This window comes from Gasterosteus aculeatus, chromosome 2 (genome assembly GCF_964276395.1).
Source record: "Gasterosteus aculeatus chromosome 2, fGasAcu3.hap1.1, whole genome shotgun sequence".
Taxonomy (NCBI): domain Eukaryota; kingdom Metazoa; phylum Chordata; class Actinopteri; order Perciformes; family Gasterosteidae; genus Gasterosteus; species Gasterosteus aculeatus.
In genome coordinates, this window is record NC_135689.1 from 13412350 (window position 1) to 13426208 (window position 13859).

Here is a 13859-nt window from a genome sequence, read left to right on the forward strand (position 1 = left end):
TTTTTTAGTCCACGGGCGCACATGGTCTATTTGTATTCTTCCACAATACATCCATCTTGAAGGGCATGAGACGCTCCTGAATACCGCTGTGTGACTGTGCGTTTGTATGTGTATGTGTAATATATCCTGACCTCTGACCCGAGTCTCCCTGCAGGCACACAGTTGTGCGGGGATTCACACACGTACATCCTTTTCTGCCTGATAAAGTAGAGACTTCCAGCGTTTAGTGAATTTATTTTCAAACAACTTACTTTTTTCCAGCCTCTGAGGCTTTACAATATCCAAAGGTAAAACCTAAAATGTTTATATAATACAATTCATTTTTGCTATTGAATAGAAGAGATCAGCTGAGTCATTATGAATCTATTATGATGAGTATTATGAATGAGGAGTGAATACTAGATGTATGAGAAATAAACCGGCCCAGGCCTGCAAGACATCAACTTCTTCACCGAAAGTTTAAAAGTTGGTTAATTGATAAAAACAGAAAGCACCTTACCGAATGCATTTGAAGTAGACAAGGACATCAGCTCTTCATCGAGTAACATTTAGACTTTAAAGCTGCTCAAATCATTTAACGGATCAAATAAAACATAATTTCATAAAGTTTCTCAACATGTATTTGTTCTTTTGAAGTGTGCCCTGTTCTCGTGCTTCAATGCCGCCCAACTGGAGGAGTGTTTATCTCAATGCCTTCAACCTCCACCTTCACACCACAGGAGAAGATTGAAATCTATATTCTTGGAACTTTTTTTTTGATGAAAAGTTAATTTCAACTTGACCTGTTCAGGTCAGCTGATGACTCAACCAGTTGGACAGTTGGAGAGCTCCAATGATGAGTCGCATCACATCGTCTCTGTGGAAAATGAATAGAATCAAATGTAACTCAAGAGAGTTACAATTGATACATCAGACAACATCCTCCAGCACCCTTATATCAGGAAACAAAGAACAGGGAAGGGAGGAACCGTGGGGAGGAGAGATGGACAGAAGAGCAACACAATGGGACTGTTGCTCCTGGAAACCTCAACAGCCTAAAGGACTAAACACACTTTTCTACTCTGATGTTTCCAACGCTCCCAACTTCACCAACACGCCATTTCAGTGTAATCTGCATTGTTTGTTTGTTGAGTGGTAGACTTAAAACGTCGCTGCCTCACTTGTGGAGCTCTTCAAAACGGCTTAATTCCGCGTAGAGGAAATGTCATCTCCTGTTGCCCCTTATGTATTTATCTCTGCTGCCATGACCCAAATCTTCCCAACCTACCCGCTTATATAACTTCAGCCTTCTGCCTGTGACCTGTTTCCTTGGCGTATCTACACACACACACACACACACACACACACACCCCTACACACACACACACACACACACACACACACCCCTACACACACACACACACACACACACCCAGACACACACACACACACACACACCCAGACACACACACACACACACACACACACACCCCTACACACACACACACACCCCTACACACACACACACACCCCTACACACACACACACACACACACCCCTACACACACACACACACACACACACCCCTACACACACACACACACACACACACCTATTTTTACCTCTTTGGCCATTTCTGTCAAGCTTCAAACGTTGTGGACTTTCTTTGATCAGGGTTCTGACTGATCCAAACAAACACACACACACACACACACAGACTAGACACACTCAGATCCTTACACTGCGCTCCACTGTCTTTCCCCTCCACCCGAAAGCTGGAGTTTCCAAACCTTTTTGTCACACATCACATTATATCACATTCCATTTAGTCAAAAAGTCATCCATGCTTATAAAGCCTTATGTAACTAACCTCTCCGGCGCCCGGGCGCTGCGCCGTACATTAAACAGCAGCAGCCGTGCACAAACAGGAACAGTATATTCTGTCTGTGGATGCCACACATGCACACACAAAGCCTCGTATCTAAATTATACCTTGTGCAAAAGCGGTAATTTTACCTTTTTTTCTGCCTAAAGAGCTTGTGCATTAACACTAAATATGATATATGCTGCGTCCTAATGTCTCACATACACCATTTGTTGCTCTATCTATGAATCCAGAAGTTTTTTTCTGAATACTTTAGACTACAGAAATATGTTTTACAATATTTCCATACAATACGAATCTGTGGAGAATGAAATTATTACCCAAAGCAATATGCACATTTTCTTTTTGAATACACAATTTCTTTTATAACAACCAATATATTATTCCAAAAATATTTTTAAAGAAAACATTATAGTCTTGTGTATATTTATACACTTTCTCAATGTCCGACATATATCTCATATTTATATCTCCTTGTGTTATTAGGTCTGAACAATTGTGTGAATAATAAACAAAGGGAGCCACAGTGAGAAGTTTTGACCCTGCCGCCTTTCCCACCTCCAAACAGCTGGCCAATCACGTCATTAGGTGTGTGTGTGTGTGTGTGTGTGTGTGTGTGTGTGGGGATTGTTGGTTTTGCAGAAAGCTTCAGAAATGTTTGGACAGGGGTGCCAGTAATCCAATATTTTGTAAAGGTTTGGGGGAGGAGGGATCCCGAACCGATGTAATCATCAGATATTTTGTAGCATAAGGCTTTGTATACAAAGATCGCTTGTGTATAAAAACAACAAACACAGGGATTTTTGACTATACTGAGTTTAGAGATATTTTTCTGCAGTGGAAACATCGAGTGATTATAGAGTTGTGGAGTCGGACCAGACGTCTAAACGTCCTTCTTCCATTTCACACACACACACATGATGCCTATGACTGTGTGATCCATCAGCTATTGGTCAGGAGTTGCGTGGCCTCATCTCATCCCGACCCGCCGCGCTCATTAATCAGGCCGGGTGAGGAGCGGGAGGAAGGAGGACACGGCAGGGAATCTCATTATCTTACTTCACAGCACGGCTAATCAGTACATTTATTGATGATGTCCATTCGCATTCAGTGAGGAGATATTACTGTTTCCTTAACATGCAGGATGAAGGGCTGGCTTCCCGCTCCACGATTACACTCACAGGGACACACAAACAGTTTTGAGTGGTGAAAATGTGGTGGATTCTTTTTTTTCTGTGTGTCATTGAGCTGTGTATCAACGTGTTGGTCATAATGATCACAGCAGAAATGATCGTGAACCTAATTGATGGTATATTTAATATAAAATAAATCAAACAAATACAATTATAGTTGTTTGGGATAATATTAATTCTGGGTAATATTGACAAAATCCAATTCCCCATAGCTTTTGACCAAAAACCCAACTGGCAGAGTTAGACGGGCTCACTGCTGAAGGGACGATTGGAATCGACATTATCAATCCCGCCGCAAAGAGCAGATGGTTGCCTTCCACGCGCCGCCCTCCTCGCCGTTCTCCACCCGCCGACTGTCACGCGCGCCTCCCTTGATGGCCGGTGACCCGTCGGGCAGTGCGGCTTGAAAAAACCCGCTGGAGCTTTTCTCCGGGAGCAGGAGGGCGAGGTGGCCCGGGCTGCTCTGGTACGCCGAGGAGACGGGCGCAGAGGCTGGTTGTTGTTTGAGAAACGAGAGCCTGGCAGCGGGAGCTCAGCAGAGAGAGCAGAGAAAACGCCGACCATCTCTCTGTCTTCTCCACTTCCCTCCCCAGTGGTATTAATTAGGAGCAGCAGATGAGTGGAGAACGAGAGCCTGAAGGGAGAACAGGTTCACGTTGGGTTAGCCTGCGCCGCTGTTACAGCTCTCTCTCTCTTTACCTCTCTACCTCTTCTCGCATGTACACAACACCTACAAACAATAGGAACAGTTACAAACTGTGGACTTGTCAGTTTTCGCTCCGTTAGGGCCTGAACTATGAATCTGTTATGTATAACCGTGTTGCTTCAGTCCTGCCCCCTTTTACAAACTGCATTTGACCCCGTGGCCCCCACAGCCCCTCTGGCGCCCGCGCAGTAATCTCACCGTGTCTTAGGTTGAACGTGGGCAAACCACGTTGTTTCAATCGGCAGGTTCAGGGCGTGTCCGACGGAGCCGACGCATTTCAGTTTGCATGAGAACGTCTGTCCACATCTGCAGCATAACGACTGTTCTGTGAGCCCCCCGATGAAGGGACCCATCTCTCTTTCTGTGGGAAGAAGAAGTGATGTTGCAGTTAACAGACTGGGACCAGAATCAGTCGACTGAAAGTGTATTTTTCTTGTTTTAATACACTTTGTCCCGTCTCCTTTGTCTTCTGTCTGTCCCCCTCTCGCTCTCCCTGCAGAACTCAATACGACACAACCTGTCCTTGAACAAGTGTTTCCTCAAAGTGCCTCGCTCCAAAGACGACCCTGGAAAAGTAAGTATTTTCCGAACAATGCAATGCGACAGAAGAGCTCGGCTTGAATTCAGATGCGGCGAAAACAAAAAAGACGGCGGCGACGGCGACTTGTCACATGTTCTGTCGCCCTCGTGCAGAAGCACACCCAAAGACACGCACTCGCCTGCTCTCATTCTTTGTCGCACACGCGGAACGTCTGAACTCCAAAAGCAATTCGTAGCTCCGTAACCGCCTGAATGCCTAATGGCGCTTTCTCTGTTCTCTGCTGCTCTTCCGATATTGATTCTGCCAAGTAATAATGTGCTGCAGAGAGTAATGAATAATAAGTATATGTAGGTACACTCCTTCAGACGCGAGGCTGTTCACGCATCTGTTATGCTTTATTAGGCCCTGTTTCTCTCCCCCACGCAAACACACACACACACACACACACTCAGAGGAAGCATTGGTATGTTTCACCACGGCTGCGGTTGGGAAGCAGAGATGCCACGGCCACTTCAGCAGCGCCGGTTTGAAAACAGCGATTCGTCACCTCCTTGTTTGTGCTGGGTTGAATGGACGGCTTTGAAGGAGAAAATATATGATTACAGTTGATCAGTGGCGCTCGTCCCTTACAAAATATGAACGGGTTCCAATGTCCGCCTTTCAACTCATCACAGGGTTAATGTGAGATGCAATTCGCCACTTTTACCAAAACTAACAAGCCCAAACTTTTTGTTTTGCTGGGGAGGGGGGAGGGGGTGAGGGGAGGAGGGAGGTTGCAGGGATTTCTGCGCCATTGAAAAATGAATTAGGGGGAAGAATGTTTAAATAATTCAAACTAAATCCATGGGCTCGCGTGGAGGCCCACAGTCTGCACGGAGGCAACGAGAGCGGCTCCCCCCTGATTAGCCCGACTCGGAGCAGACCAGCCCCTTAATTCACAGCGTGGATCGAAGTGGTCGATACCCCGGCAACACATCTGTGCGTAGAGGAGTTGAGTGTTGTGAGCCCCGTTTGAAGCCACAGAGAGAGGGGAAAAGCTAAATCATGCATGTGCTAACGTTAATTGGCTGTGTACTGCTCACTGATGTGGGACTGAGAGACAGGGGGAGGAGAAGAGGCAAGGGTGGGGGAGGGGGAGGCGGAGGAGGAGGGGGTGGGGGGGTGTTCAGAGACGAGCCGTATGTGTGTGTCTGTGTGTGTGTGTGTGTGTGTGTGTGTGTGTGTGTGTGTGTGTGTGTATGGCCTAGATGCGCGTCCTGAATTCTGTCGGCAGCTCTGGACCTCCGTGGGAGGACGGAGGAGAAGTGAAAGGGGGGTAAAAAAATCAAGGGGCAAAGAGCAACTGATTTCCTGTGCTTCTCATTGATTGTCTTCATTGTGGAGTCTGCTGTGTTTTCACATTGAGCATCAAAAGGATTGCAGTGTATTTTTTTTTTGAGGAAGCAAAAGCAGAAATGTGCAGCGCAGGAAAAATAAATCCAGAGAAAAGTGATTGGCCGCTGAGGTGGGAGAACAGCAGACGCGTCGGGTTTATCGGACGCGAGGTAGATTCAGAGGGGAAGTGGGATGGACGGTGATTACATTGGAAGGATTCATAGTATTCGCTGCTCCTGGCTGGACCCTTTCAAGTTTTTCTAACTTGGCCTGCAAAGTGCCGCAATCACGGCTACTGATAAAAACACTTTTTAAATCTAAAAAAAGGCAATTTAGTTTTTAGATGCCGGAGAAACAGGTGGTCCTAAAATCGTCCTCCTTTGTTTCTTAGATGCATTTAATTCTATACTTGTTTCTTTACAACGGCCATGAAGAGGCGAGGAATACGAGTTCAGTAGTAATTGTCTGTCCTCGGCATGGTGCAGGTTGGGTTATGGCTTTTTGCCCAGTACACCTACATTCTATACATCAGTCGTTGTCTGTTGTTTCCTAAAACCTCATTTTATTCTTAGTGTTCCAGAGAATAATAATTGAACCAACCAGCACATGAAAAATAAAAGCCAATGGCTCAGAGCTGGTGCGCCTCGCCGCCGCAGAGTGTTAACAAAGTGTGGGAAGGTCGTCGGCTTCTACGGAAGCAAGTGGATGTGTTCTTGTGCTCCGCTGTTGGATTGTCTGTGGACGGGGCGACCGGAGGGCTGCTGCTGCTCAGCCGGGCCTCGGCTGACTAAAGGCCCACTAAACATCCATCGCGCCGCCTTTTTTTAGTTCCTCACGTGTGAATTCAAGTGCAGGCGAATGGAGGCTTCAGTCACTGGACAGAGGTTAATGCGTGTTGAGTGACTGGTTTAGAAGATAGTTGGTGTTCACAGCTGTGAAAACTCGTGGTACTCTTGTTGGTTTCATATGGATCGTTCATATAATTGTGCAATTTGAAGATTTAATTTCATATTTGTTATGAATCTATGGTAGTATGCTTGTGTCTCTTTACATGGACAGACAAACCCATACATTGTGTTCAAATACATGTTTGCAGAGTTTATATTTTTGAAAAATGGTAATTACTAGTTACGGATGTGGGAAGATTTGGGAAGTTGATCTACTTATTACCCTTATCATATTAGTGTACCCACTTTGTCTAAAGAGTCATATTTGTTCTATTAATGCTGAGGAGGAAAATGTCATTGTTCGGCCATCGCCTACCACAACAAAAGATTTAGATCCAAAAAACACTTTTAACTAGAAATATTGAAGCCTTATTTTGGGTAATTTTATGGTAAAATTGTTGTGTATTTAATTCACAGGTGACATCTATAGAAATTAAATTAATATTTTCTCAAAAATCACAGTATTATTATTTGAAGTGTTAATGTCCCCCGCTGACTCCTTATTTTAATATGAAAATGTGCCTAAACCAACAAATCGATCAAAACAAGTGGAGAACATTTTCAATCAAACACAAGACTTATTAATATTTTTTTTATCACTCTGCAGGGTTCGTACTGGGCCATAGACACCAATCCTAAAGAAGACACAGTGCCCAGCAGGCCAAAGAAGAGGCCGCGCTCCGGCGAGAGGGTAAGTACTGACTAAAGATGCTTCATAAAATCCTGCTCTTTGCTGCCACAAGACAATAATCTGACCTTCCTTTCCTAGTTTCCATTGTTTTTAAATATTTATCAGCACTGGTTCAAGCTCACTGACATGAAATTGGCAATGGATGAAGCTGAGTGAGAAGGGCGCTGATCCCAAAAAACACAAGAGCGAGAAAGGGCTGGTTTATTTTTAAGCACATTTCACTTTACAGAAAACAAAAGTCAAACTGCCATTGAAACACATTAGAAAAGGGTCATTTAAGACGGAATAGATCGAATAGAAGATTAAATTAAAAAAAACACACTGATACAAATATAAAAGTTACATTGCAGTGTAAGATTTGTTTCAAGGAAGATGGCAAAGCCTTGATCTAAAGCGTCTCTGGTCAACTGAGGCGGTGACCTCACCCCCGACCCCCGGGCTCCGTGTATTGACACCGCGCAGTTGTGTGAGGAACAACAGCGAGCAGGTCAGCTAACTGTCTGACTCTCCCTTGCTGCGTGATGTGCTTGTTCAGATGCTCTCCATTAGTCTAATTGTCCACCAGAAAAAGTGCGACTTTGAATAGGGTTGTGTAATTAGGATTCTGTGAAGACGCGCAATTAGCAAAGACCTCAATTACTTTGTACTACCTTTTTTTTCCGTGGCTAAAACACGCCGGGTTCTGTGACACCAGATTTGCTTCGTGCCTTTGATTGATATTGACCCGGTTATTACCTCGAAGCTAGAAGACGTCCCTGTGTCTGACAAGAGACTCGGGTCTCCAGCAACTCTGCCAGTTTCTATGTAACATGAGAGAACCAGCTAAAACTCTTCAACAAACAAGGACTCCACCATACATTGCATGTGCTTGTTAACCACGTGGATTCTGGATTTACACAGAAAAGAGCAAGTAAATGCACAATAGATGCAGAACACAAATTGCAAAATGTATCCACTGTGCCTGCTTCACCTCTTTTGTTTCAACTATTATAGATAGATAAAATAGATGTGCTACAGCTGATTAGCATGCTCATAGCTAGCCAACCTAGCGGGAGTCGATCCCGTGGCATTTAGCGACATGTCGATGGTTAAAGAGGCTGCAGGTATTAATCTGCTACCCCTGCAGATCCGACAGGACCGCACGCTCCTTTGAAACAGCGTAAATAGAACATATAAAACTGTAACTCTGAATTTATATCTTATTAACATTCCGTATGAACCCTAAAATTCACTTAGCATGACAACCCTAAACCTTCCACCAAGGTTGAGCAACCAAATGAGCAACCTTTTCAAGTGGGAGTTATAATTCCAGTGTGCAGACACCAATCTGTTTTTTTCCCATTGCATTCTGCATCCAGAAGAAGACCCCAAGGTAGATAGTAAAGAGAAGGGAAAATCGAGTGGACGGAGGGAGAAAAGTAAGAGTAGTGGGATGGAGAGGAGGGAGAGTATTCTATGCTTGTGTTCCAGTTAATTACCACAGAAGGCCCCGCGGCTGCCATTAGACATATTTTCTTCACCCTGTTTTTATTTTTATTACAAACATTAATTAATTCAGAGCCTTGTCATCTCGTCTTACATGGAGAGGCCCTTCGACCCCTTTCCTCACGCCTCACTTGCACTGCTGGCAGACACACTGTGGGTTGTCACATGGGCTAAAGAGAAACACCGAGGTTTTAGGTGCTGAGATTTAAAGCAGCGTGACCGGCTGCAAGAAAGAAAAATAAGAAAAAAAGGCAGTGTTGAGTTTTCATCAAGGTTTTGATGCACCGGGGCTACACTGTCAAAGTCTTTAACGTCTCCCGGTGACAGCAGTTGTGCAAATGAAAAGATTTGAAGTTGGCAAAGAGGCTAGACGGCAGCTGCATAAATGCATTGTATAAATGTGTAGACAGGCAACGTACACTTAGTTTAGTAGCTGCGTCTCCGGTGCCCCTCAGCACAATCACTCTCTTTCATTTCCTGCATGCCTCTCTGTCTGCCTGTCTGCCGCTCTGTCACCGCTCAATTATCTCCCCACCTATTCTTCCTTTTCGCTCCCCTTCTTCCACACGCCTTGCTCACTCCTCTCCTCACCTTTCCGTTGTCTTCTTCTTAAGTGCCTCCACCGGGGAACCGACAACCCATTTCACTGGGAGTTTATCATAAATTAAAGATTGCATTGTTACCGACCAATCCTCTTACTGTAAGCAGTTTGGGAAGGCACGCAAGCGGCCTTGAACCCTGAAAGGAGTCAAACAAGGGGGAAAAAAAAATATTGTCCTCGTTTTTATTTATTTTTTTTTTTCCACTTTGTGGGCGTTGATTTCATCGATCTTTGAACAGTTCTTCATATTCCAAACACTCGGCTAACTGTGCTGCAGCTCTTTATGAGGACAGCGGAGAATGAAGTGCTGCTAAATGCGTTTTTGGATGTAATGCATGAGGGATGGCTTCAGTCATCTTATCAAGTGCGAGCGATGTATCTACTTTACAGTGTGTTCGAGTGCCCGTAAAATGAAGTGCGCCTCTCGGCGGGTTCACGTAGTCGCGGCGTCCACAGATTTCACGTGACATTTATCAAATTAAATTTCCTCTGTAATTTCCACTGTCACAATCAGCTGTTGACACTAACAAAAGCCATGCTTGTTCATCATGCTTGAGTTCATAGTGCTGGTTTGAGGGGAGGGGGTCTGGCGGGAACCCTGAAGGACGGCTGTCGGTGTTGCTGCATTTAGCAACTATTGTCGTTGGTGCTGCGAGCTACTTTTATTGCAAAGGAGTCAGCAACGCTGGGCTTTTCAATTTCCTTTGATCTTTGTTTTTTTTTCAATCCAGCAAACGGTACTCTTGGTAGTTTCTAAAGATTACCAACACCAGCTTTAATTTGCGAATGAAAATGAATTGTATGCGTGTTGAAATGAAGCGACGCTATGCGAGTATATGGAGAACCAGAAGGAAAACACATCCCGTCCCCGTTCTCAGTCCTCTGTCCTCTACTTGCAGGCATCAACTCCGTACAGCCTGGAGTCAGAGTCTCTGAGAATGGACTGCATCATGTCAGGGAGGGCGTCCCCGACTCTGGCCATCAATGCCGTGACCAACAAGGTACGACACCAGCAATTGTTTCTTTCTAGCTAATAGTACATTGAGTAATGGTCAGCAGGAAGAACGTACTTTCCTACCTTGTTGCTTTTGAACTGCTGAGTTGCTGTAGTGTGTTTGGCTGCTGGCGACCACCATACACTTAGTTTAGTAACGTCTTTAACAACTGGCACTTGATCAATTTGATCTGAAAACTTCTTCCTGTTATAAAAGTAGTATTTGTTCACAGTTGACTGCAGAGCTCAATGATTAGTCCTGTTGAGAGTCTCTCAGATGTGAGAATGTGATGCTTGTCGTGTTTTCTCTTCCGGTTCTTTCACTAAAAAAGGCTGTGGGACAGCTTGTGGGTCCTGCAAGTTGGGATGTCAGTTTCAGTGTCAGTTTTCAATCCGTCTATTAATCAATAATTAGATGATCACCAGTTGCAGCCAGAGTTGAATGTTTGGGAAGCCACAGAGTTTTACATTTTACATGATGTTTTTTATACCTGACTTTCAATCTGTAACTCAGAGCTTAAAAGGTTGTTTTATATTTCTAAGCTGGAAGTTCACAATACAGTTTCTTACTACTAGTCATTTATATAGTTTGAAACTGGTTGTTTAAAACCATATGAATCATAAAATAGAGAGAAATGTTAGTAATGTCCAGCAGCACAGTCAAAGCATGTCGTTTTTAATGTCTGGGTTGCTGGATCAACTAACTCCGAGTGTGTTATGCTGTCATGTTTTTTGTTTCTGTTCCATATCACACACAGAACTTGTCAGAAAAATGTTGCTTAACGTCTAATGAATATTCCTTTCACAATGACGTGTAATGATGACTCCGTAGTCCAGGCGCTGGAGTCCTTTGTAGTAGCTGAGATGAATGTGGCAAAGCAGCAGTGTCTTGCAGCCGAATTAGTCTTACAGGATCAAACAATGCATGGTGGTCACACACATCCACACACTGTTTTACAGGCACTCACCTTCGCACAACCTTATGCACTGAAACACACACACGCACACACACACACACACACACACACACACACACACACACACACACACACACACACACACACACACACACACACACGCTGACTGAAAAGCCGAGCTGAGTGTGACTGTCTGTATGAGAGTCAGACACGGTGCAGCGACTGGGACCTCTGACTGCCGTCTAATCTGCTGCCCCCACTGACCCTCCGACCCACGCGACGTGTGGGACGTGGCCTCTTTGTCTGATCCTGACCACAGAGGAACATTTGCCCCCCAGCAGCAGCTCAGATAACTCCCGAGTGTTTGTTCGGGACGTAATGTGAAGGTCTGGACGTGACGGCTTATTTCAGTTCTCACATTTGACTCGTAGTTGACAGGATTTGTTGATAGGAAATCCTTTTATAAGAGAAGTGATTGTATCACCATCATTATGTAGCCAAGTGTTTAATTACTGCAATCAATAATCCACCAAAGATAGGAAGAATGCTGGTTCCAGCTTTATTTAATAATTGTATTTCTTGATATTTCTACTTCTATGTGTGTCAGAAAAAAATAAGCACGTATCTTGTTAAAGGTAATTTGTATAGAATGAAATTAATAAATGAGTCCTGCATAGATTGATGTAATCTAAATAGTTTCTATTTTACCCAAATCATCCATCGTTGTGCAGAGGGGCAGAGAAGTTACCGTCATACTTACAGTTTCAACAATTCTACCAATAAATTCTAAATGAACGTCTTTAGTGAATGAGAGAAGAAAAGGGAAACGCTCTCAATGAAGCTTCCATCTGGCCAGTTTTAAAGGAAGGCAGCAGGCATTTTCTCAAATCTGACCCGTTAGTGGACTCATCATTTGGTTATTGTTCATCAGTCACCAGATTGTAGGAAAGTCTAAGTTAACTTTGTGTATACAACATCATTGAGTTTGAGTTTTGTTGCACAGCCATATAAAGTCTAGCAAATGTGACAACAGAGAGGTGGGCATCAAGCGATGTTGTTTTTCGCTGACAGTTTGGTGTAATTTGCCTCTTGCATGTTGCACTTATTTTGTTTTACCAGAGGGAATATCAAAACTTGATTCGTCTGAGCCGTCACTATACAGAAAAAAAAAAGAAAATAAATTATTCCGAGCAAGGAGAGAAAGACCTTGATGATAATGACGCCGATGCCAACACCAATGATGTCCGCCCACATCCAGACAGGTGGCGTCCTGCAGGCAACAGCAGCGCATCGCAGCTTCTTTGATAACACATTTGCACACTAATATTTAATGTTTGTGATTGGAGTGTGCCTGTTCGTCTGAAAATGATACTCCTATAAGATAATACTAAGAGCATGGCATAACAGGAACTATTTTCATTGAGCAACATCGTTAATGTCATTATTTCTTTTTTTATTCAGATATTGTTTTGACTTCAAATAAACAAATTGGATAAAATCATTCAAAAGCCATTGAGGTGATTGATAATTATTATTTTTCCTTTTCAATTCTAATGTACAGATGACATTTTTACAATGTTCTCATAAATCACATAATTATTCTCTTGTTATGACAGCAACAGAGCAGGGAAATTACATGTTCACTCAGATGTCATCAAATACACCAAAGCAGGAACAGTTCACGATTAACACTTAAAGAAACTGACTTTAGAAAATGCTTATTTTTTCCGCCCTGCAGATGTTCCGGAGAGCCTCAACTGTTCCTTCAGCCGTAGGCTAGGATTTTACATTTGTCTATACAATTAAATGTAGCCTGGAGGTAATGCTGTCTCTCTTCTTCACCACTACTGGCAGTCAAAGAAAACAAGGAAAACATGATTCAACATAATCCTGAGGCTTTTCTTTTAAAAGCTTTGTGATCTGTCTCCACAAGACCGTATGCAGTGCACTTCCTCTGAATCTGTGCCCAATTTTCAAACAATAAAGTCAGTTCCGAAGTTACCTAGCTGTTTCTGGGTCATGGCATTTAATCAAAATTACCATGTTCAAGGAAGAAAGATCATCATTAGTTAACATTCCATGCTGTCATGCAGTCGCGGGACCAATTTGCATTTACCGGCACTTTAATTTCCATATTTCCTCATGAGTTGTCTCGTCAGTTAATGGTGCATGGTTAATTTCTGGAGGTGGGCAGAGTTTACTTCAGGCTGGAGAGGAGTACACGGATAGAAAAAAGATGAGGGAGCGGAACAATAAAATCCCCATTAACTGCCTTTTGGAGGAGTTTATATGGTGCAAGTATTGCCTCAACACTTGGCCCTGTGTAAATGCCTTTACTGTCACATTAACATGGATTGTATCCTGTGTGTGTGTGTGTGTGTGTGTGTGTGTGTGTAGGTTGCACTGTACAACTCTGAGGCAGAAGGCAGCGAGAGTCCTGGTAGTCTGGGCAGCTTGAGCAACAGCCTTTCAGAGCCCAGTTTGGCATCCGTCAACCATAACAACCTGAACCCGGCCGTCAGTGGCGTACACGGCTACACAGCAGT

The 13859-nt window shown here is 43.8% G+C and overlaps 1 protein-coding gene across 5 annotated transcripts in view; it reads left to right on the top strand.

Moving 5' to 3' along the window:
* The window catches only part of LOC120829398 (forkhead box protein J3), a 39737-nt gene that overhangs the window by 14668 nt on the left and 11210 nt on the right, over positions 1-13859 (top strand). For 3 of the 5 annotated variants that reach the window (XM_040193453.2, XM_040193454.2, XM_040193455.2), the window contains 4 exons: positions 4263-4337; positions 7233-7316; positions 10302-10403; positions 13711-13857. In XM_040193453.2, the coding sequence (XP_040049387.2) occupies positions 4263-4337; positions 7233-7316; positions 10302-10403; positions 13711-13857 (408 nt within the window). The remainder of the gene's footprint in view (positions 1-4262; positions 4338-7232; positions 7317-10301; positions 10404-13710; positions 13858-13859) is intronic. The other 2 variants (XM_078083897.1, XM_078083903.1) reach the window with 1 other exon arrangement.